This window comes from Grampus griseus (assembly GCF_964374135.1).
Source record: "Grampus griseus genome assembly, chromosome: 7".
NCBI lineage: Eukaryota > Metazoa > Chordata > Mammalia > Artiodactyla > Delphinidae > Grampus > Grampus griseus.
Genome location: NC_139001.1, coordinates 6612796 through 6637223, shown reverse-complemented (window position 1 = coordinate 6637223; position 24428 = coordinate 6612796). Strand labels below are relative to the sequence as shown.

Here is a 24428-nt window from a genome sequence, read left to right as displayed (position 1 = left end):
TGTTTTGAACTTCTAAATGTCTGGGTGTTGCTCTTTTGGAGTTGTTAGCAGTTTTTCAAGTTCCTTGCTTAGATCCATTAATTCATTAGGAGTTGAAAAACAGTGATAGTCTAAAATTCTTTCTTCGTTTTGTTAGCTGGGATATGTCTATTAAAAAAATCTTCTCATTATCTATTTGGTTGATGTGAGGTATAGTTTGCAAAGAAAAAGATAAATGCTCGACTCTCCCATTTGCGGTTCCCGAGCACCCACTGCAGGTAAGCAATGAATAGCATACTTTTTAGGATCACTGTGAACTCATGGACTTTATGTATGTGTGAATCAATTTTCATTATTATTCCCACTGAGGTTCAAACTCTTATCTTCAGTTGGCTCCTGCCGCTCTCTGCTGATCCCAGAGGTCTTTGCTAGCTATACTGTTTCCTGTCCTGATAAGATGTTCCAGGCTCATCAAACACTTTCCTGACCTAGATACAGAACCAGCCATTACTCCGAGAAGCCCTAGTTCCTCTAGGAAATGGTACTGAGTGACCACAATCTGAATGCTGGGGTGCTTGCTACTACCAGGTTGATCATTGTTTCTATAAGCGATTTCAGGGGACAGAGCTAGTAAAATCATTTTTTAAAGAAAAAAAATATCAGGTTCATTCTGACTCTGCTAATTCAAATTCAGGAGCACAGGGACTTCCCTGGTGGTCCAGTGGGTAAGACTCTGTGCTCCCAATGGAGGCCCAGGTTCGATCCCCGGCCAGGGAACTAAGATACTACATGCCACGGGGCAACTTAGCCTGCACGATCTAGAGCCTGCATGCCGCAATGAAGTGCCTGCATGCTGCAACTAAGACCCAACATAACCAAACGAATAAATAAATAAATAGAATCCACCAGAGGGCAGACAGCAGAAGCAAGAAGAACTACAATCCTGCAGCCTATGGAACAAAAACCACATTCACAGAAAGAAAGACAAGATGAAAAGGCAGAGGGCTATGTACCAGATGAAGGAACAAGATACAACTCCAGAAAAACAACTAAATGGAGATAGGCAACCTTCCAGAAAAAAGATTCAGAATAATGATGGTGAAGATGATGCAGGACGTCGAAAAAGAATGGAGGCAAAGATCAAGAAGATGCAAGAAATGTTTAACAAAGACCTAGAAGAATGAAAGAACAAACAAATAGAGATGAACAATACAATAATTGAAATGAAAAATACACTAGAAGGAATCAGTAGCAGAATAACTGAGGCAGAAGAACGGATAAGTGATCTGGAAGACAGAATGGTGGAATTCACTGCTGCAAACATAATAAAGAGAAAAGATTGAAAAGAAATGAAGACAGCCTAAGAGACATCTGGGACAACATTATACGCAACAAGATTCGCATTACAGGGGTCCCAGAAGGAGAACAGAGAAAGGACCAGAGAAAATATTTGAAGAGAATTATAGTTGAAAATTTCCCTAACATGGGAAAGGAAATAGCCACCCAAGTCCAGGAAGCACAGAGAGTCCCATACAGGATAAACCCAAGGAGAAACACGCTGAGACACATAGTAATCAAACTGGCAAAAATTAAAGACAAAGAAAAATTACTGAAAGCAGCAAGGGAAAAATGACAAATAACATACAAGAGAACTCCAATAAGGTTAACAGCTGATTTCTCAGCAGAAACTCTACAAGCCAGAAGGGAGTGGCATGACATATTTAAAGTGATGAAAGGGAAGAACCTAAAACCAAGATTACTCTACCCAGCAAGGATCTCATTCAGATTCGATGGAGAAATCAAAAGCTTTACAGACAAGCAGAAGCTAAGAAAATTCAGCACCACCAAACCAGCTCTACAACAAATGCTAAAGGAACTTCTCTAAGTGGAAAACAGAAGAGAAGAAAAGGACCTACAAAAACAAACCCCAAACAATTATGAAAATGGTAACAGGAACATACATATCGATAATTACCTTAAACGTGAATGGATTAAATGCTCCAACCAAAAGACACAGGCTTGCTGAATGGATACAAAAACAAGACCCATCTATATGCTGTCTACAAGAGACCCACTTCAGACCTAGGGACACATACAGACTGAAAGTGAGGGGATGGAAAAAGATATTCCATGCAAATGGAAAACAAAAGAAAGCTGGAGTAGCAATACTCATATCATATAAAATGGACTTTAAAATAAAGAATGTTACAAGAGACAAGGAAGGACACTACATATTGATCAAGGGATCAATCCAAGAAGAAGATATAACAATTATAAATATATATGCACCCAACATAGGAGCACCTCAATACATAAGGCCACCGCTAACAGCTATAAAACAGGAAATCGACAGTAACAAAATAATAGTGGGGGACATTAACACCTCACTTACACCAATGGACAGATCATCCAAAATGAAAATAAGTAAAGAAACAGAAGCTTTAAATGACACAACAGACCAGATAGATTTAATTAATATTTATATGACATTCCATCCAAAAACAGCAGATTACACTTTCTTCTCAAGTGTGCATGGAACATTCTCCAGGATAGATCACATCTTGGGTCACAAATCAAGTCTTAGTAAATTTAAGAAAACTGAAATCACATCAAGCATCTTTTCTGAGCACAACACTATGAGATTAGAAATCAATTACAGGGGAAAAAAACATAAATAACACAAACACGTGGAGGCTAAACAATACATTACTAAATAACCAAGAGATCACTGAAGAAATCAAAAAGGAAATCAAAAAATACCTAGAGACAAATGACAATGATACACGACAATCCAAAACCTATGGGATGCAGCAAAAGCAGTTCTAAGAGGGAAGTTTATAGCAATGCAAGCCTACCTCAAGAAACAAGAAAAATCTCAAATAAACAATCTAAGCTTACACCTAAAAGAACCAGAGAAAGAAGAGCAAACAAAACCCAAAGTTAGCAAAAGGAACAAAATCATAAAGAGCAGAGCAGAAATAAATGAAACAGAAACAAAGAAAACAGTAGCAAAGATCAATAAAACTAAAAGCTGGTTCTTTGAGAAGATAAACAAAATTGATAAACCATTAGCCAAACTCATAAAGGAGGGAGAGGACTCAAATCAATAAAATTAGAAATGAAAAAGGAGAAGTTACAACAAACACTGCAGAAATACAAAGCATCCTAAGAGACTACTACAAGCAACTCTATGCCAATAAAATGGACAACCTGGAAGAAATGGACAAATTCTTAGAAAGGTATAACCTTCCAAGGCTGAACCAGGAAGAAATAGAAAACAGGAACAGACCAATCACAAGTAATGAAATTGAAACTGTGATTAAAAATCTTCCAACAAACGAAAGTCCAGGACCAGATGACTTCACAGGTGAATTCTATGAAATATTTAGAGAAGAGCTAACATCCACCCTTCTCAAACTCTTCCAAAAAATTGCAGAGGAAAGAACACTCCCAAACTCATTCTATGAGGCCACCATCACCCTGATACCAAAACCAGACAAAGATACTACTAAAAAAGAAAATTACAGATCAATATCACTGATGAACAGAGACGCAAAAATCCTCAACAAAATACTAGCAAACAGAATCCAACAACACATTAAAAGGATCATACACCATGATCAAGTGGGATTTATCCCAGGGACGCAAGGATTCTTCAGTATATGCCAATCAATCAACGTGATACACCATATTAACAAACTGCAGGATAAAAACCATATGATCTTCTCAACAGATGAAGAAAAAGCTTTTGACAAAATTCAACACACATTTATGATAAAAACTCTCCAGAAAGTGGGCATAGAGGGAACCTACGTCAACATAATAAAGGCCATATATGACAAACCCACAGCAAACATCATTCTTAATGGTGAAAAACTGAAAGCATTTCCTCTAAGATCAGGAACAAGACAAGGATGTCCACTCTCACCACTATTATTCAACATAGTTTTGGAAGTCATAGCCATAGCAATCAGAGGAGAAAAAGAAATAAAAGGAATACAAATTGGAAAAGAATTAAAACTGTCACTGTTTGCAAATGACATGATACTACACATAGAGAATCCTAAAGATGCCACCAGAAAACTACTAGAGCGAATCAATGAATCTGGTAAAATTGCAGGATACAAAATTAATGCACAGAAATCTCTTGCATTCCTATACACTAATGAGGAAAAATCTGAAAGAGAAATTAAGGGAACTCTCCCATTTGCCATTGCAACAAAAAGAAAAAAATACCTAGGAATAAACCTACCTAGGGAGACAAAAGACCTGTATGCAGAAAACTATAAGACACTGATGGAAGAAATTAAAGATGATACAAACAGATGGAGAGAGATACCATGTTCTTGGATTGGAAGAATCAATATTGTGAAAATGACTCTACTACCCAAATCAATCTACAGATTCAATGCAATCCCTATCAAATTACCAATGGCATTTTTTTCAGAACTAGAACAAAAAACCTTAAAATTTATATGGAGACACAAAAGACCCCGAATAGCCAAAGCAGTCTTGAGGGAAAACAACGGAGCTGGAGGAATCAGACTCCCTGACTTCAGACTATACTACAAAGCTACAGTAATCAAGACACTGGCACAAAAACAGAAATACAGATCAATGGAACAGGATAGAAAGCCCAGAGATAAACCCACGCACCTGTGGTGAACTAACCTATGACAAAGGAAGCAAGGATATACAATGGAGAAAAGACAGCCTCTTCAATAAGTGGTGCTGGGAAAACTGGACAGCTACATGTAAAAGAATGAAATTAGAACACTCCCTAACACCACACACAAAAATAAACTCAAAATGGGTTAGAGACCTAAATGTAAGACCAGACACTATAAAACTCTTAGAGGAAAACATAGGAAGAATACTCTTTGATATGAATCACAGCAAGATCTTTTTTGATCCACTTCCTAGAGTAATGGAAATAAAAACAAAAATAAACAAATGGGACCTAATGAAACTTAAATGCTTTTGCACAGCAAAGGAAACTACAAACAAGACAAAAAGACAACCCTCAGAATGGGAGAAAATATTTGCAAATGAATCAACAGACAAAGGATTAATCTCCAAAATATATAAACAGCTCATGCAGCTCGATATTAAAAAACATACAACCCAATCCAAAAATGGGCGGAAGACCCAAATAGACATTTCTCCAAAGAAGACATACAGATGGCCAAGAAGCACATGAAAGGTTGCTCAACATCACTAATTATTAGAGAAATGCAAATCAAAACTACCATGAGGTATCACCTCACACCAGTTAGAATGGGCAACCCACTACTGGGCATATACCCAGAGAAAACCATAATTCAAAAAGACACATGCACCCCAACGTTCACTGCAGCACTATTTACCATAGCCAGGTCATGGAAGCAACCTAAATGCCCATCGACAGATGAATGGATAAAGAAGATGTGGTACATATATACAATGGAATATTACTCAGCCATAAAAAGGAAGGAAATTGGGTCATTTGTAGAGACTGTCATACAGAGTGAAATAAGTCAGAAAGAGAAAAACAAATAGTGCATATTAATGCATACATGTGAAACCTAGAAAAATGGTACAGATGAACCAGTTTGCAGGGCAGAAATATAGACACAGATGTAGAGAACAAACATATGGACACCAAGGGCAGAAAGCAGCAGGGCAGGGGGTGGTGGTGGTAGGATGAATTGGGAGATTGGGATTGACATGTATATATTAATATGTATAAAATGGATAACTAATAAGAACCTGCTGTATAAAAAAATAAAATTAAATTTAAATTATAAACAAATAAATAAATATTAAAAAAAGAAGTCCACACACCACAACTAAAGATCACGCATGCCGCAACGGAGATTCCCACATGGCGCAGCCAAAATAAATAAATAAGTAAATAAACAAGCAAACAAATAAATATTTAAAACAAACCTAAAAACAAATTCAGGAGTACAGGCTTTCTTTAACCACACTGATGTTATCTGCCTCTCCATTTTCCAAGACTGAAAGTCCCCGTTCTCAGTGACATTAACCTAATTGTTTGCTTTATCACACACACACATTCACACCTGTGTGTGTGAGATGTGTGTACACTTAATGTAGAAACAGCAGAAGGAAATATGCCAAAATGTTAACATTAGTGGGATAAGGGATAATGAGGGGTTTTAATTCTTTTCTTTTAACCCATTTTTATATATCCCAAATTTCTACAATAAACATGCATTATTAGTAGTCAGACAAGAAAAAAGAATCATCTTATTTTTAAAACCACAGCTGGCTCACCACCTTTCAAACAATCCAAACTATTCTTTTATTGAATACATAGAATTCTTTAATGCATATTATGTAAACCCTACCCTTAGGATCTCAAAATCCTAACACAGGTTCCCACTGCTCCCCATACCAAACACCCACAGACCCCGGCCACCCGAAGTAAAATTCCTTACATCTCTCACAGATATTGTTTCTTCTACTATGATCTCCATCTCCGTCCCAGGCTGAACATCGCTCCCCACAGCGAAAAACAGGAACAGCTAAGATCAAGATAGAGTTATAAATGCAATTTAATTTGAATTTCAAAATTCTATAAATATATTATTTATTTCCCAAACCGGAAAGCCAATGGTCATAAAACTTTAATAAAAATCTCAAATTATGGGGCTCTGGTGGCGCAGTGGTTGACAGTCCGCCTGCCGATGCAGCGGACACGGGTTCGCGCCCCGGTCCGGGAAGATCCCACATGCCGCGGAGCGGCTGGGCCCGTGAGCCATGGCCGCTGAGCCTGCGCGTCTGGAGCCTGTGCTCCGCAACGGGAGAGGCCACAACAGTGAGAGGACCATGTACCGCAAAAAAAAAAAAAAAAAAAAAATCAAATTATGTAAAAACAAGTCTACGTTGGGTATTTTAAAGTTACAATTTAAACAATAATCTTGACTACCTAGAAATGTAAGATTCTTTATCACCAATGTTTTTACTCGTAAGAAACATCTCTCACAGACATTATTTATTCTAGTACGATCTCCATCTCTCTCTCAGTCATTCCTCAAAGAGATTTGCAATTACTATACACTATAAGCATTTTCTGAGTCATTAGTTTGTGATCTTATTTTCTGTCCAGAGGTCCCATATACTTTAACTCCCTGGAACCCACAGGAAAAATGTAAATCTGATCTCATCAATTCAGTTCTTTACAGCCCTATTTTTCCTTTCTAACTCAACCGTACTTGTCATGTTTTTTCTCCTATGATCTTGTCATGCACTACTATTTGTTAGAGTTTGGGGAACAACAAATTAAAGGGGAGGTAGTTGGGAAAATTAATGAAGTGGATTAGTTCCATGTCAGGGATCTAGGAGCCATGGGGATCCTGATATGAGTTTAGCTTATCATGATACAGAGTCTTAACAGTAAGGACTTCATTATGGCTTTTGGACTGTAATGAAAGTTTATTAAGTAGGTAGGGTTCTAGGCAAAGGTCAACCTGATAGTATTCTGTAAATAAAATGAATACCGATAAAGAAAAATCTGCTCTGAGTCTATTAAATTATTTCAGGGAGTAATTAAGTTCAAAATCAGTATACTGTATTTCATTAAATCTAAAATGCTGCCCGTTGGTACTTAATATTTTATGCACTACTACGAAAGGAAGCATAGCATCAGCTCCAGTGCAGGATGCCACTGACTGTAAGATGCATCTTAATCTCACAGATGTTAAAATATAGGAGAAAAGGTGTACATTTTAGAATTTATGAATTATGGTGGTTGAAACTGGTGGCCACTCAACTTTAAAGATCTCCCTTAACCACAAAATTTTCACAGAAAAACAACCTTATGAATATACTTTGACATAGTATTTTTGACTTAAACACAGAGAACTACATGGATGTATTCCTAAATAAAAGGTATCATTTAAGGAAAAGAAAAATTTTAAGAAAAACAGTATTACTGCAGTAGTTAAGGAATGAACCATACAATTAAGAACTTCTGATCACGGTAAGGTTGGTTTGGGTCTGTCAGGTGATCTCCTTTTACCTGAGAAGACGTTGGTGCTTTTCCAGGACACAGTCCCAAAGAACTCCCCATCTTCAATTCTGCTTCCTTCAAAGTATAATTGTCTGGCACTAAAAAGAATTTTGATAACATGGTAAATGGTATTAATTCCTACCTTTGGGCAAACTACTACACTGAAATCAGCCTTTCTTTGTAAATCAAGAATGTTAAGAAAGAAAAAAACTGAGTTATACTCCATGCAAAAGGATTATATACAGTTATGTTTGATCTTAGATTTTCTCACTCTAGGACGTATACTCTTGTTATCTGTACAGCAATGCTAAGAAATAAGAGGCAGCTATGAATGTTCTAGATTCATACTTAACAAAAGAGAGCTGTTGTCTGCATGGATTATGTAATATTCTGAATTGATTCATGCATGATGGACTAGCTTCTTCCAAGTTTAAAGCTGCTATGGTGACTACCATCAAAAGAGTAAATTAAGTCTAATGACAAGATGTGTTACAGAGGTAAAAACCAAGGCTCTGGTTACTGTGATAACTGGTATCATGATGAAATCAGCAAAACAAATAAAAAACTTTGATAACAAATCTAGAAAGATACAACTAGGGCAAAACCATGACTAAAATGCATGTCAGCTAATCAGAAAGACAGGTGTTTTCCTTCAGAAAACAGAAGTGTTTGATTTTTGGTTAGGACTGTCTGTAATTCACAAGGAAGACACCTGGGTGAAAGTCTGTTCTATAAACCAGTTTCTAAAAGGTAACTTAAAAATATTAGGTATTGGAAGTCACTGTTTAAGGTAAAAGTGTTGAGAAAGACAGGTGGCATGAGTAGGTGCCAGCTTTTGAAGGCTACCAAAAAGATTTACCTGGACAAAGAAGCTTCCCATCTCTATCAATAGGCCTCAAACAGCTGTCCTCGGCTATAAATAAAAAGATGCTGGTTAGTGCAGCAAACAAACAAAACCAAAGAGAGATGCTATACTGTGTTAATTAGCAGGACACTAAAAAAACAAAAAAACAAGCAAAAAAACCCAACAACAAAAAAACACGTACAGGCAGTCTTCCCTTTGCACAGCAGTGCAGGACCCTAAGAACACCTGTACAAGTTGAAACTGTGCACAGAAATCTTAAAAAAAAATTATGATTGTACCGTGACCTTTAAAATTTTTTGTCAAAACATTAAAAACTCTGTCAGTTATACATCTACAGTGAAATAAAAAAATAGCAAACTAATATTTACACTGTAATTTGAAACACTACGGGGGGCTTCCCTGGTGGCGCAGAGGTTAAAAATCCGACTGCCAATGCAGGGGACACGGGTTTGAGCCCTGGTCCGGGAAGATCCCACATGCTGCGGAGCAACTAAGCCCAGGCGTCACAACTACTGAGCCTGCGCTTTAGGGCCCGCAAGCCACAACTACTGAGCCCACATGCTGCAACTACTGAAGCCCATGTGCCTAGATCCCGTGCTCCGCAACAAGAGAAGCCACCGCAGTGAGAAGCCCGTGCACCGCAATGAAGAGCAGCCCCCACTCGGCACAACTAGAGAAAGCCGGCGCGCAGCAACCGAGACCCAACACAGACAAAAATAATAGATTAAAAAAAGAAAACACTACAGACACTGAGAATTAAAATGTTTTCTTTGTAAAAAACACAAGAATAGTTTAAACAGGCATTGCTTTTGTCTCGTAGAGCTTGCAGTACAGGGTGAACATCTTCTCTAGCCCCTAATGATAATCTAAGTTTGGATCAGCTTCCAGTATTTTGTTTTGTACTTTCAATTTCATGAAATATCTCCAAGAGCTCCTTTAATATGAAGTGTTTCTGCCAGCGTCGACTCCTCTGGGATATCTTCATATACTTTTCATCACAACCACTTTCCTCACTCCTGTGAGTTTATGTTAAGTTCCTCTGGCTGCACATCTGGATCCTCTCAAATGACAGCAGTGTCAGCATTCCTACAGCCAGCTATTTCTTCTACAGCTCCATATACTTTTGTTTCTCTCTCTCTTTTTTTAATATATTTATTTATGTTTTGGCTGTGTTGGGCCTTTTGTGGCTGCGTGTGACTTTCTCTAGCTGCAGTGAGCGGGGGCTGCTCTTCGTTGTGGTGTGTGGGCTTCTCATTGCAGTGGCTTCTCTTGTTGCGGAGCACGGGCTCTAGGCGCAAGGGCTTCAGTAGTTGTGGCTCTTGGGCTCTAGAGCGCAGGCTCAGTAGTTGTGGCGCACGGGCTTAGTTGCTCTGCGGCATGTGGGATCTTCCCGGACCAGGGCTCGAACCCGTGTCCCCTGCATTGGCAGGCAAATTCTTAACCACTGCACCACAAGGGAAGTCCCATACACTTTTGTTTCTCTCCTGCACTTTCACCATTGTTGGCTACTTCGATTATCCGTTCTTGTAAAATGTTACCCGAGTTTACCACTGGGAGAAAAGGAGGCAATAAACTACACACTTTGCTGTCTACGTGGTGAAATTAATAGCAGCTATGCACTGACCAATCACTGATAGGCTTTAAAGAGTGAAGTAACTGGCCACTGACCACGATGTACATGTTATTTCACAGTGATCTGTAGACTAAAGAGCTAGTAGCAAAGTTTGTACTTTATGCAATTACTCAGTTAATATCCAGTGGCAGCTGAAATCTGAACCATGCTGCTGGGTAACGGTGATGAACGGTGGCCACTGAAATTCATGTGTATTAGAACTGCATAGACTCTGCCTAGATTTAAAATAAGTTAGGTGATTTTTATGCTTAGTTATTAGTAAATGGATTAGGGCCAGTATGCCCTGTTTTTGAGGATGCAAAGACTCCTGCTTTGTGGGAAGAAGTATATTAGGTTTTAATTCCAAACAATTCTTACCAAGTTGCATATGAGGTGGGGGAATTCAAAGGGGTGGAGGCTTCTGAGAGGGCAGGAATGCCATGGGCCTTAGAAGTTCTATCTTTATCTGAACAGAACAGAATCTCTTTGAGATTCCTGAGTTCTAGCCCTTATACTACAGTAATGTGAAGCCAGCATAGAATTCTAATACAAACTCCTTGACAACTGAAACAGCTTATGTAAAAGAGTTCTCCAATTTAAAAAATGTTAATTTAAAATACTGTTTTTAAAAAAAATTTTCACTTTCATTCAACACACACCATGTATCTTCTATGTGCCAGGTACTGTCCTAGAAGCTGACAATAAGAAAAACAGCCATGGACTCTGCCCGCAAAGAGCCTCATCTAATGGGGGAGGTGGACATTCATAACACAAAACACAGGTAGTTACAGTGTAAGTGCTACGAAGGGAAGGACAGGGCGTTAGAGTACGAGAGACAGATTAACTGAGATTGTGTAGCCAGGGATGACGGAAATAACATTTCAGCTGAGACCAAATGAGTGACTGAAGTTAGCAGATGAAGAGTAAAGGGAACAGAGTTCAAAAAAGATTACAGGACTAAGAAGTCGCAGGGGGGCTTCCCTGGTGGTGCAGTGGTTAAGAATCCACCTGCCGATGCAGGGGACATGGGTTTGATCCTTGGTCCGGGAAGATCCCACAGGCTGCGGAGGAACTAAGCCCGTGCGCCACAGCTACAGAGCCTGCACTCTAGAGCCCGGGAGCCACAACTACTGAAGCCTGTGCGCCTAGAGCCCAAGCTCCGTAACAAGAGAAGCCACCACAGTGAAGAGCAGCCCCCGCTCTCCACAACTAGAGAAAGCCCACGCGCAGAAACAAAGACCCAACGCAGCCAAAAATAAATATGTAAAAACAAAAAAACAAAAAACCTTCCTCTGCTTTTAAAAAAAAAAAAAAGTCGTCTCGGGGGTGGAAGAGAGCCTGTGACCAGAAATTCCACAAAGTCAGCATGGGAAGTACGTTGTGAATAAGCAGGTGAGTGGACTGCAAGGAGGTCAGTTAGGCAGTGGTCAGACGAAGCAGGTTCCTGTAGGCCAGGAGCCTGCAGGCAATACACTACCAAGTACAAAGAGCACAACAGGGCTTTGAGCAGAGGGTGACATGATCTGATTCACCTACGTTTAAGAAGATCACTTGCTATGTAAAGAATAGTTTGGAGGGAAGAAGGAGTGAAAGAAAGGAGATCTGTGACATGGGAAGACAACAAACTATTCATTTTAATAAACCATATATTCTTTTTTTTTTTTTTTTTTTTTTGCGGTACGCGGGCCTCTCACCGCTGCAGCCTCTCCTGCTGCGGAGCACAGGCTCTGGACGCGCAGGCCCAGCGGCCATGGCTCACAGGCCCAGCCGCTCCGTGGCACGAACCCACGTCCCCCGCATTGGCAGGCTGACTCTCAACCACTGCGCCACCAGGGAAGCCCGCATAAACCATATATTCTTAAGTAACCTTACTGAAGTATAATTTACTTATAATAAAACACATCCAGTTTAAGCGCACAGTTTAAAAGAGGTCGATGAAAACACTCAGTAACCACCAGCAAATTGAGATATAATTTGCGTCACCCCCCAAATTCCCTCATGCCACTCCGTAGTCAATCCCCCATCCCCTGATTCTGATCTGCCTCTGTAACTACAGCTTAGGTTTTCTTTTTTGACAATTTCACATCGGTAAGTGGAATCCTAAGAGTATTACTCTTTTGTGACTAGCTTCTTTTGCTTGGCATGATGTCTCTGAGATTCACCCATGTTTTGCATGGGGTGGTAGTTCTTTTACTGATGAATAGTATCCCATTGTATGGATACACCACAATTTGTTCACCTGCTCACTGGTATTTGGATTGTTTCCCATTTTTGGTTATGAACATTTACATACAGTATTTGTAAGGATACATGTTTTAATTTTTCTTGGATAAAAATCCAGGAGAATTGATAAGTGAATGTTTAAATTCACAGGAAATAAGCTAACTCCTTACCAAAGTGACTGTACCATTTTACACTCCCACCAACAATACACGGCAGTCCCAGTTGCTCCACATCTTTGCTATCACTTAGTTTTGTCAGCATCTAAAATTTTAATCATTCTACTAAGCGTGCAGTGATGTGTCATTACGGTTTTAGTTTGTTGGCTAATGATACTGAGCATCTTCTCCTGTGCTTATTGGGTGTTCATAGGTAGATTTTCTTTTGTAAAGTGGCTTCCCAATTTGGGTTGTCTTCTGATTAGGTTATAAGTATTTTTTATATATCTTGGATGCAAGTCTATTGTCAAATACATGTTTTATAAATTTTTTCTCTCAGTTTGTGGCCTGCCTTTTCAAATGCCTTTAAAATTTTGTAGTAGTCCAATTTGCTTTTACTTTCATGGTTTGTACTTTCTAAGTCCTATTTTTTAAAAAAATCTCTTTCTTATGGCAAAAATAACAGAGGTTTTCCCCCAGAAGTTTTATAGTTTTAGGTTTTAACATTGAAGTCTATGATCTTTTTTTTTTTTTTTAATTTATTTTTGGCTGTGTTGGGTCTTCGTTGCTGCGCACGGGCTTTCTCTAGTTGTGGCAAGCGGGGGTTACTGTTCATTGCAGTACGCGGGCTTCTCATTGCAGTGGCTTCTCTTGTTGTGGAGCATGGGATCTAGAGCGCAGGCTTAGTAGCTGTGGTGCACGGGCTTAGTTGCTCTGCGGCATGTGGGATCTTCCCGGACCAGGGGTTGAACCCACATTCACTGCATTGGCAGACGGATTCTTAACCACTGCGCCACCATGGAAGTTCTATGATCCATTTTGAGTTCATTTTTTACATGATGTAAGGCAAAGTTGGAGGTTCATTTTTGCATCTATTGATATCCAATTGGTCCAGCACTGTATGCTGAAAGAGTATCTTTCCCCATGGAAATACCTTGGCACTTCTGTTGAAAGTCAACTGACTAAATATGTTTGCATCTATTTCTGGCTTTTCAATGTAGTTCTGTTGTAAATACTCTGGAACATTTCCACATACGATCTCTGTTGCACATTCTTCTTCTTAAAAGAGCCCTTAAAAAATGTAAAACCTATTCTTAGCTCACTGGCTGTGCAGAAGCAGGTTGTAGGCCACACGTGCTGAACTCTGCTCCATATGTCTACCCTCATGACTACACACACTGTCTTGATTTCTACAGTTTCAGAGTAAGTCTTGAAATCAGATGGTGTAACTCTTCCAACTTTGTTCTTCATTTCCTCTAAAATTGTTATGGATACTTTAGGTTCTTTGCATTTCCACATAAATTTAAGAATCAGTTTGTCAATTACTACCAAAAAAAAAGAAACCTGCCAGAATTTTGAGTGAGAATGCACTGAATGTACAAATAAATTTTGAGAGAATTAGCCTCTTAATAGTACTGTGTCTTCTGATTCAAGAATATGGTACATCATTTAATTTATTTGGGTCTTCTTTTATTTTTCATGGCAATCTTTTCTAGTTTCTGGTGTACAGGTCTTCCACATATCTTGTTAAATTTACCCCCAAGTATTTCATGATAGTTTATGCTATTATAAATGTTTTCTTAACTTAATTTTCCATTTTTTTTGTTGCTAGTAAACATATATGGATTTTTCTATATTGATTTTGAGTTCTTGTTAAACTCACTTATTAATTCTGGTAGTTTTAATAGGATCCTTGGAGTATACAAACAGATGATAAGCACATCAACAGTGCTCACCATCACTGCATCAGGAAAATGCAATTAAACACAGGAGATACCAATTCACGGTCACTAAAATGGCTACAATCAAAAAGACAATTATAGGACTTCCCTGGTGGCACAGTGGTTAAGAATCCACCTGCCAATGCATGGGACACAGGTTCGAGCCCTGGTCCAGGAAGATCCCACATGCCGTGGAGCAACTAAGCCCGTGCGCCACAACTACCGAGCCTGCGCTCTAGAGCCTCCGAGCGACAACTACTGAGCCCATGTGCCACAACTACTGAAGTCCGCACGCCTAGAGCCCGTGCTCCACGATAAGAGAAGCCACCGTAGTGAGAAGCCTGCACTCGCCGCAACTAGAGAAAGCCTGTGTGGAGCAACGAAGACCCAACACAGCCAAAAATAAACAAAATAAATAAATAAAAATTAAAAAAAAAGACAATTATAAATATTGGCAAGGATGTGAAGAAACTGCAACTCTGATACATTGTCAGTGGGTATGTAAATGATTCAGCCACTTTGGAAAACGGTACGGCAGTTTCTTATAAAGTTAAACATAACTTTGCCATATGACCCAGCAATTCCGAGAACTGAAAACACAGGTCTATACGAAGACATAATGTTTATAGCAGAATCAGTCATAAAAGCCCCAAAGTGGAAACAATCCAAATGTCCATCAACTGGTAATGAACAAACAAAATGTGATATATCCATACAATATATTCCTTTTTATCCAGTCAGCAATAAAAAGGAACAAACTATTGGAACATGCTAAATCATGGATGAATCTCAAAAATGATATGCTGAGTGAAAGAAGCCAGACACAACAGACTACATGTAACATGCTTTCGTTTACATGAAATGTCCAGAAAAGCAAGTCAAAAGAAACAGAAAGTAGATGAATGGCTGTCAGGCGCTTGCTATGCAAATGGGAACGAGATCTTTTTGGAGTGATGAAACTGTTCTAAAACTGGATTGCTGTGATGGTTGTACGACTTTATACATTTACTAATAATCACTGAATTACGCTTAAAATGGATGTTTTATGATATGTAAATTATACCTCAATAAAGCTGTAAAAAAACTTAATGCCGAGTGAAGAGTGAGTTTGTAGAATGTTATATTCATTAAGATAGAATTTACATAAATGTAAAAATACAATACACACACACACATATACAGAGAGAGGTATAATATATATAGTGCAATGTGAATGCACGAACTAGATACACACCCAAATCAGATATACTGGTTGCATCTGGGGAGGGATGATAGGTCTGAGGAGGAGAACATAGAGGACTTTATTTGTAATGTTTGAGGCAAAAACAAACACATGGCAAGATGTTAACATTTGTCCATTTTGGGTGGTAGATACGTGAGTTTTCCCTAAATTATTTTTTGTACTCTCCCATATTTTTTTCAATTAAAAATCAAAACAAAACTAAATTAAACCAAAAAACCAAAAGCAAACATAAATGATTACCTAGTTCCTTCATTAATTTTAATTCCTTTATGGCTTTAATTCGAATATCAAACACCACCTAAAATAGAGAAATAAACTAATGACTGTGTATAAGTTAAAAGCAATGGGAGGAGAGGAAAATGAAGATCGTCAGTGTGTGCATATACAGGTTGAGTTATTAATTACCTTACATTTAGCAGTTTTTGCCTACTTGAAAAAAATTATTTTTCCATCTCTGAAATTATTTTCTCTCTTCTACAAAGTCAAAGGCAAAAACTTAGATATTGGTTAAGTTTGCACCAAATTGATAATAATTGGAAAGGCCGCCTACAGAAAACTTCAGAAAACCAAAGACTTAATAGTAGTGAAAGGCAAAAGTGGACAGTTAACTTTTCTGATGATAGCAAACAAAAGAAACTATACGTTTCTTTATGTTAAGAATGATGAATTCAGGGCCAGTGCAGGGGACACGGGTTCAATCCCTGGTCTGGGAAGATCCCACATCTTCATTAATAATATAATATAAAACTGTACTAATAATTAATAAGCATTAATAATATAAAAATGTACTAATCCAAGGGTACTATTTAAAATTTCTACTTAAATTATTTTAGATTGTGTTTTCTTTTCTTTTTTAAAATTTAGGCTAATTGCCTCTAGGGCATAAAATCGTGGAAATTTAGGGGTAAAGCTGACAGAGATCATTGACTCTACCTCCCCACCGGTAACCCCCGCTATGCCCCCCACTGTGCCAAAAAGGAGCAGAGCCTGCAGTAATCAAGGACTGCACCAGCCTCCCATTCGGGGTCAGGGCGGTAGGTCTCCTGAGCTTTGGGGCATTGACCTTATACTGTTCCCACTAATGTGCAAACAAACCTTAAGAAACTATAATTTTATATAAAAGAAAACACTCTAAATTTTTAAAATAAAGTTACAGAAAAACTTAATAAATGGAGACTACATAAATATAGAAAGATGTTTCCTGAAATAATGTTTAAGGAAACCAGTATAATAGTCTTAAATGGAAAACTGAAAAAACTCCCTTTGAAGAGCAACTGGCTTTATACAGAGCACAGAGTATACTGTAGAGCAATTTAAGATAAACTTTAAAAAACCCAAACACCAAAGAACACAAAACCAAAACATATATACCTTGTTTTAAAAATACAGAAAAGGCTCTTGAAAATAGCATTTCACAGTTATCAAATTCAGAAGATTCCATGAACTAATTAAAAAGGTAACTCCCACATTCTAATTCTAGGCTTTGGAGGGAAAAAAAGGCATATATTTTCTTGAAATATGCCAAGGGCTAACAAAGGTAAATAAGCAATAATCAAATGTTACAAATAAAAAGGTGATTTCTTAAGATTTATAAGTTTACTGAGACACCTGTTCTGAAAGATTAAGGTACTGCTTTCTAAGTAAAACTGTATTAATGAAAAGCTGTCAAGCACACTTCAATCAGTATCTACTCACTGTGTTAAGAGTTGCTGATATTTTAACTTGTTCTTCTTCAGAGTCTAATTGGCATAAATTTTTAACTTGGAGCCAGTCAACCTCATTCACACTGGTGATCCACTTCCCTCGTTTGGTCAACAAACTGTAGGGTAAAAAGACATTTAGAAAATGTGTCTTTATACAGCCCTTTTATGGATCAGAGAGGATTGGAAAATTCATGCTTTTCTTTAGGCACCACTTCCAAAATTCTGCATGTGTCACTTAATGTGACTAATTAAAGGTGACCAAGTTCTACTGAGTTGGGTTTTTGAAAGTTCACTATCTTTTTAGGGTAGTGTTAAGATAGTATTCCACGGAGTCTATATTCATGATTCCAAATATTCTTTGATTTATACAAATAATTTGTTGCCACATTTTTCAAAGAGAACTGTTGTAATTGAACAATCAGTTGTTAACGTCTACCTGCACGCTGCAATCACCAGTGGAGCTTTAAAAGAGTACCTACGCCAAAAGCCCACCCACAGACTTTAGTAGTTTAAAAGCAGGACAGCATGCACAGCCGTGCAGACTGACGTTGAATAAAAGTACCACATCTGGACTTCCCTGGTGGCACAGTGGTTGAGAGTCCGCCTGCCGATGCAGGGGACACGGGTTCGTGCCCTAGTCCGGGAAGATCCCACATGCCGCGGAGCGGCTGGGCCCGTGAGCCATGGCCGCTGAGCCTGCGTGTCCGGAGCCTGTGCTCCGCAACGGGAGAGGCCACAGCAGTGAGAGGCCCGCGCACCGCAAAAAAGAAAAAAAGTACCACATCTAACGCATATCATTCACATCATATACAATATAATCATTCACATTATATTTTTATTATAGAGGTTTTAAAAAATTTTATGATAGCAGATGGCAGTGGAATGTCTTGTTCTAACAAGATTTTCCTGCAGATAATAGTAAAGGTTCTTGAGGAAGGAGTGACTTCTTACTAATTCACACAGAGGCACTGAGTGGGCTAGCAGAAGTCCTCTTTGGGAGTGTGTAGCAGAGCCCCAAAACACAATTCTACTCTTCATTTCAGTTATTCCACTCTGGGACTCCACCTTGAGTTAGCAATCTTAAATAGAGCAAAGTTTTAAGCACAAAGATGTTTCCTGAAGACCACCTTAAAATAATGAAAAACTGGATGATAACAAGGATGCTAGCTAAACTATCTAGCTCTTAACTTCTTCAATCCTTACAACTGTATGAAGCTGGTACTAATTATTATGCTCATTTTACAGAAGAAGAAATTAAGCAGAGAGAGATGATGTAACTTGCCCACAGTCACACCACTAGTAAGTGATAAAGCTGGAAACAAAGCCAGGCAGCCAGCCCCCAAGGCCTTGTCTCTACCCACTCCTCACACAGGAGCAGTCAGGTAACCTATAACATCAACATAGGTTACTATGCAGCCATGAAATGAGGTTTATGAAGAGCCTTCAAACATGAGGGGAGGGCTTCCCTGGTGGCGCAGCGGTTGAGAGTCCGCCTGCCGATGCAGGGGACACGGGTTTGTGCCCCGGTCCGGGAAGATCCCACATGCCGCGGAGCGGCTGGGCCCGTGGGCCATGGCCACTGAGCCTGCGCGTCCAGAGCCTGTGCACTGCAACGGAAGAGGCCACAACAGTGAGAGGCCTGCGTACCGCAAACAAAACAAAACAAAACAAAAACATGAGGGGAAAGCAGGATATAACTATTTATCTACAATATCATCAGTATTATGTTTAAAAAGGAAAAAACCGGACTTCCCTGGTGGCGCAGTGGTTGAGAATCCGCCTGCCAATGAAGGGGACATGGGTTCAAGCCCTGGTCCGGGGAGATCCCACATGCCGCGGAGGAACTAATAAGCCCGTGCACCACAACTACTGAAGCCCGCACGCCTAGAGCCTGTGCTCTGCAACAAGAGAAGCCACTGCAGTGAGAAGCCCGCGCACCACAATGAAGAGTAGCCCCCGCTCACTGTAACTAGAGAAAGCCCGCGCGCAGCAACAAAGACGCAATGCAGCCAAAATATATATATATATATAAAATAATAAATTAATAGGAAAAAACCCTTCAAAACAAAAACCCAATTATTCGAGCTCAGAAAGCTAACAGTGACAGACACTGCATGAGTGGTATGGTGATGCTGTTTTGGGTCTCCTGTCTTCACCTCTGTATTTCCCAAGTCCTAATGAAAGTATATTACTTTCTAAAAAGAAATTTATAATAAACTTTTAAATTAAATAAACAAGATAGGGAAATAAATGTCTGGAAAACACTTGTCGAAAAGAGAGTGATACATGTAATCCAAAATAAACACACTTCACAAGTGCTCTGCTTCTCTATGTCACAGCCACTAATAAACAATAATACACAGCCTCTGTAATCTACGTATATTCACAGCACTGATAAAGCAGGGAACTGATTCATTGGTCATAACCTGAAGTCTTCAATGTGTGGAAATTGCGGGGGTTACAGTGTATGATAATGCTGACCACAGAAGTGTACTTGCACAGACATGGGTAACAAAAATGAAGAGAGGAAGCACCCCTGAGCTTCAAATGTGACTTACAAGAACCAAGGCTGCAATTCCCCAAGTAATTGCCTCACCTGGGCAGCTGGGAGGATCTCAAGCATCATAAAAAGGATTATAACAAAAAACTGAACTGCCTTCTGAGATCCTTGTGACAAGACAAATTTAGCTGTGATAATACCTTCCTCATGAAAAATTTTAGGAACTTTCTCTGTGAGAATGTGCCCTCCGTCTTATAATGAGTGCTAATCAGAATTATTTGATAAGATTCTGTTTTACTGCCAACTAATCTACACTATATCTAGCCTATACCTATATTATTCAGTTACCACATTTACCAAAAAAAAAAAAAATCACACTACAATATCATTTTTCTCCAGGTTGCCTAACCACAAACATTCCTATTTACAATATATAGAACACAATGTCTAGAAATAAAACGAAACATTTAACTCTCATCATTATTAACATAAAGCTTTAGAGTTCTAAGATACAGCACTGTAACTACAATAAGTTTAAAAAGAATTCTCTTAGCATGTTACCTGTTACCATCATTAGAATCCTGAATTAAAATTGAGCTTCCATTTCTGAGACCTTGTTCTCTGAATGTCTTCTTCAAGTCTTCCTTGGGAATGGTGGTCCAGCTCTCTTCACCTACAGACTCAGCACTGTTGACTAAGATGACTCCGTCTGGGATTGCACAGGCTGTGAATACACTACCTATTTCTGCATTAGATGGAAAGACATATGGAGAGTCTATCAACTGCTGACACTGCTCTTCTTCACTGCTTGTCGCCGGATGAAGAACATTTAAAAGCAGAGGTTCACAGTCACTACCAGCTGGAATCTGGATTCCGCCAACCTACAATAGTATCAAGTCAGCCATCAGTATAGCTCGTATTTGCCAAAATCAGGTCAACACAGTAATGCAGTAACGTAGACTCTTATAGAACAATTCCCTTTTTTTTTTCTTTTCAAGTGAAATGAAGTTTTCACAAATGTCTTTTAAGTATCAGAAGAACAGCTTTAGATTTTTGAAGCTTTTTCTTAGCCATCTTTTACTTTTTAGGAGAGAAATCTGAAGTGGAGACAGACACGTGAGTCCTCAGCAGTGGTAAATGTATGAGGTGGACTGAGGACGTCCACTGAGTGGGTGAGATGCTCCTCACTGCTCTCTTGACTGTGCTCCCCTAAGTCGCCTCCAGCCCTAACAGTGTGACGAACCGCTCCTTCTGAATCCTCATCAAGAGTATGTACAGGGCTTCCCTGGTGGCGCAGTGGTTGAGAGTCCGCCTGCCGATGCAGCAGACACAGGTTCGTGCCCCGGTCTGGGAAGATCCCACGTGCCGCGGAGCGGCTGGGCCCGTGAGCCATGGCCGCTGAGCCTGTGCGTCCGGAGCCTGTGCTCCGCGACGGGAGAGGCCACAACAGTGAGAGGCCCGTGCACCGCAAAAAAAAAAAAAAAGAGTCTGTACAGACCCTCCTGCTCACCTATCTCAGCACAGTGACCCACACTACGTGCCTGAAGGATACAGACTGATCACTTATTTACCTTTGTGTCTAGCTTCTGACACACAGCCTGGCACCATGGAGGTGTTCTACAACTATCTCTTGAACATATAACCAACACTGATTGTACTTAAAATTTACTGGATATTTCAGCAGTTTTCTAATATGTAAGTGCCATCATATACGCTGAATAAAATTTTATCACAACAACTTAAAAATACCCAAAACTCTCATGCACATTTCTTCTATATTTACCTCCACCCCATTCCATACAAAGATGTCTTCCCCATCAGCAATTTCAATTTCACACAGTGTCAGGTGATCTCCTAGGAAGATGAGATTATCAGTGAAACCATTCTCATGATCATCAAAAAAAATTTAACTAAAGCAACAGCCTAGACACAAACATTTGTTTGAAAAGAAGCATTCTCACTGAGGAAAACTAAGAGAAAGGGAGTAATTATGTTTGTTATATTGGTATTATTTTTATCTTTATCCTTCCATCACACTCTTTAGCCTTTTTTTTTTTTTCTCTGTTTTCATTTTATGTAAGCATTTCCCCCATAAGATTTGTGGGCATGAGAGCAGGAAAAAAAAAAAGTTAATATAAAAGGTCAACTGTACTTGACACTGTGAACATGGGGAAGGCTTACACATCAAACGGTCCTCACTCACCCACTAATGAGCTGTATGACCTTGTGGACTTCAAGCCTCTACGCTTCAGTTTTCTCGTTTATGAAATGGGGATAAAAGAATTTTGTGAAAATCAAATTAGATAATTTACACAAAACACTTATCTCAGTATTTGGCACCATGAAGTCCAAGACAACTGTTACTGCTGCTACTGCTATTACTGTCTTGTTGTTATTTAAAGGAAGTACTTTTAAGCTCCTGAAGTACTTTTGTTTTGCTACAAAGTCTGAAGCTGAGATTGGATTAAAAAAACAAGCCAGAGACTTCTGGGAAGATGGCGGAAGAGTAAGACGCGGAGATCACGTTCCTCCCCACAGATACACCAGAAATACATCTACGCGTGGAACAACTCCTACAGAGCATCTACTGAACGCTGGCAGAAGACCTCAGACCTCCCAAAAGGCAAGAAACCCCCCACGTACCTGGGTAGGGCAAAAGAAAAAACTAAACAGAGACAAAGGATAGGGACGGGTCCTGCACCAGCGGGAGAGAGCTGTGAAGGAGGAAAAGTGTCCACACACTAGGAAGCCCCTTCGCGGGCGGAGACTTCGGGAGGCGGAGTGGGGGAGCTTGGGAGCCGCGGAGGAGAGCACAGCAACAGGGGTGCGGAGGGCAAAGCGGAGAGATTCCCGCACAGAGGATCGGGCCGACCGGAACTCGCCAGCCGAGAGGCTTGTCTGCTCGCCCGCCGGGGCGGGCGGGACTGGGAGCTGAGGCTCCGGCTTCTGTCGGAGCGCCGGGAGAGGACTGAGGTTGGCGGCGTAAACACAGCCTGCGGGGCGTTGGTGCACCGCGGCTGGCCGGGAGAGAGTCCGGGGAGAAGTCTGGAACTGCCGAAGAGGCAAGAGACTTTTACGTCCCTCTTTGTTTCCTGGTGCACGAGGAGAGGGGATTAAGAACGCTGCTTGAGAGAGCTCCAGGGACGGGCGCGAGCCGCGGCTAGGGGTGCGGAGCCCAGAGACGGACGTGAGACGCTAGGGCCGCTGCTGCCGCCACCGGGAGGCCTGTGTGCGAACACAGGTCACTGGCCACGCGCCCTTCCGGGGAGCCTGTGCAGCCCGCCACTGCCGGGGTCCCGGGATCCAGGGACAACTCCCCCGGGAGAACGCACAGGCGCGCCTCAGGCTGCAACGTCTCGCTGGCCTCTGCCGCCGCAGGCCCGCCCCGCACTCCGTGCCCCTCCCTACCCCCGGGCCTGAGTGAGCCAGAGCCTCCGAATCAGCGGCTCCTTTAACCTCGTCCTGTCTGAGCAAAGAACAGACGCCCTCCGGCGACCTACACGCACAGGCGGGGCTAAATCCAAAGCTGAGCCCCTGGGAGCTGTGAGAACAAAGAAGAGAAAGGGAAATCTCTCCCAGCAGCCTCAGAAGCAGCGGATTAAAGCTCCACAATCAACTTGATATACCCTGCATCTGTGGAATACCTGAATAGACAACCAATCATCCCAAATTAAGGAGCCCTGTGGATGAAAGGCTCTTGGGGCTGCAGCCAGGAGTCAGTGCTGTGCCTCTGAGGTGGGAGAGCCAACTTCAGGACACTGATCCACAAAAGACCTCCCAGCTGCACATAATATCAAACAGCAAAAATTTCCGAGAGATCTCCATCTCAACGCCAGCACCCAGCTTCACTCAACGACCAGCAAGCTACAGTGCTGGACATCCTATGCCAAACAACTAGCAAGACAGGAACACAACCCCACCCATTAGCAGAGAGGCGGCCCAAAATCATAATAAGTCTACAGACACCCCAAAACACACCACCAGACGTGGACCTGCACACCAGAAAGACAAGATCCAGCCTCATCCACCAGAACACAGGCACTAGTACCCTCCACCAGGAAGCCTACACAACCCACTGAACCAACCTTAGCCACTGGGGACAGACACAAAAAACAACAGGAACTACGAACCTTCAGCCTGCAAAAAAGGAGACCCCAAACACAGTAAGATAAGCAAAATGAAAAGACAGAAAAACACACCGCAGATGAAGGAGCAAGATAAAAACCCATCAGACCTAACAAATGAAGAGGAAATAGGCAGTCTACCTGAAAAAGAATTCAGAATAATGATAGTAAGGTTGATCCGAAATCTTGGAGATAGAATGGACAATAGAATGGACAAAATGCAAGAATCAGTTAACAAGGACCTAGAAGAACTAAAGATGAAACAAGCAACGATGAACAACACAAT

General features: G+C 40.4%; 1 protein-coding gene across 11 annotated transcripts in view; it reads right to left on the bottom strand.

Moving 5' to 3' along the window:
• USP40 (ubiquitin specific peptidase 40) overlaps window positions 1–24428 on the bottom strand; it is a 98466-nt gene that overhangs the window by 27528 nt on the left and 46510 nt on the right. For 10 of the 11 annotated variants that reach the window (XM_082658041.1, XM_082658043.1, XM_082658044.1 and 7 more), the window contains 7 exons: window positions 21802–21872; window positions 20580–20899; window positions 17511–17634; window positions 16056–16113; window positions 8856–8909; window positions 8006–8094; window positions 6423–6509 (listed from right to left, as the gene is read on the bottom strand). In XM_082658041.1, coding sequence (XP_082514167.1) covers window positions 6423–6509; window positions 8006–8094; window positions 8856–8909; window positions 16056–16113; window positions 17511–17634; window positions 20580–20899; window positions 21802–21872 — 803 coding nt within the window. Of the gene's footprint in view, window positions 1–6422; window positions 6510–8005; window positions 8095–8855; window positions 8910–15806; window positions 15850–16055; window positions 16114–17510; window positions 17635–20579; window positions 20900–21801; window positions 21873–24428 lie in introns of all 11 variants that reach the window. The other variant, XM_082658042.1, reaches the window with a different exon arrangement.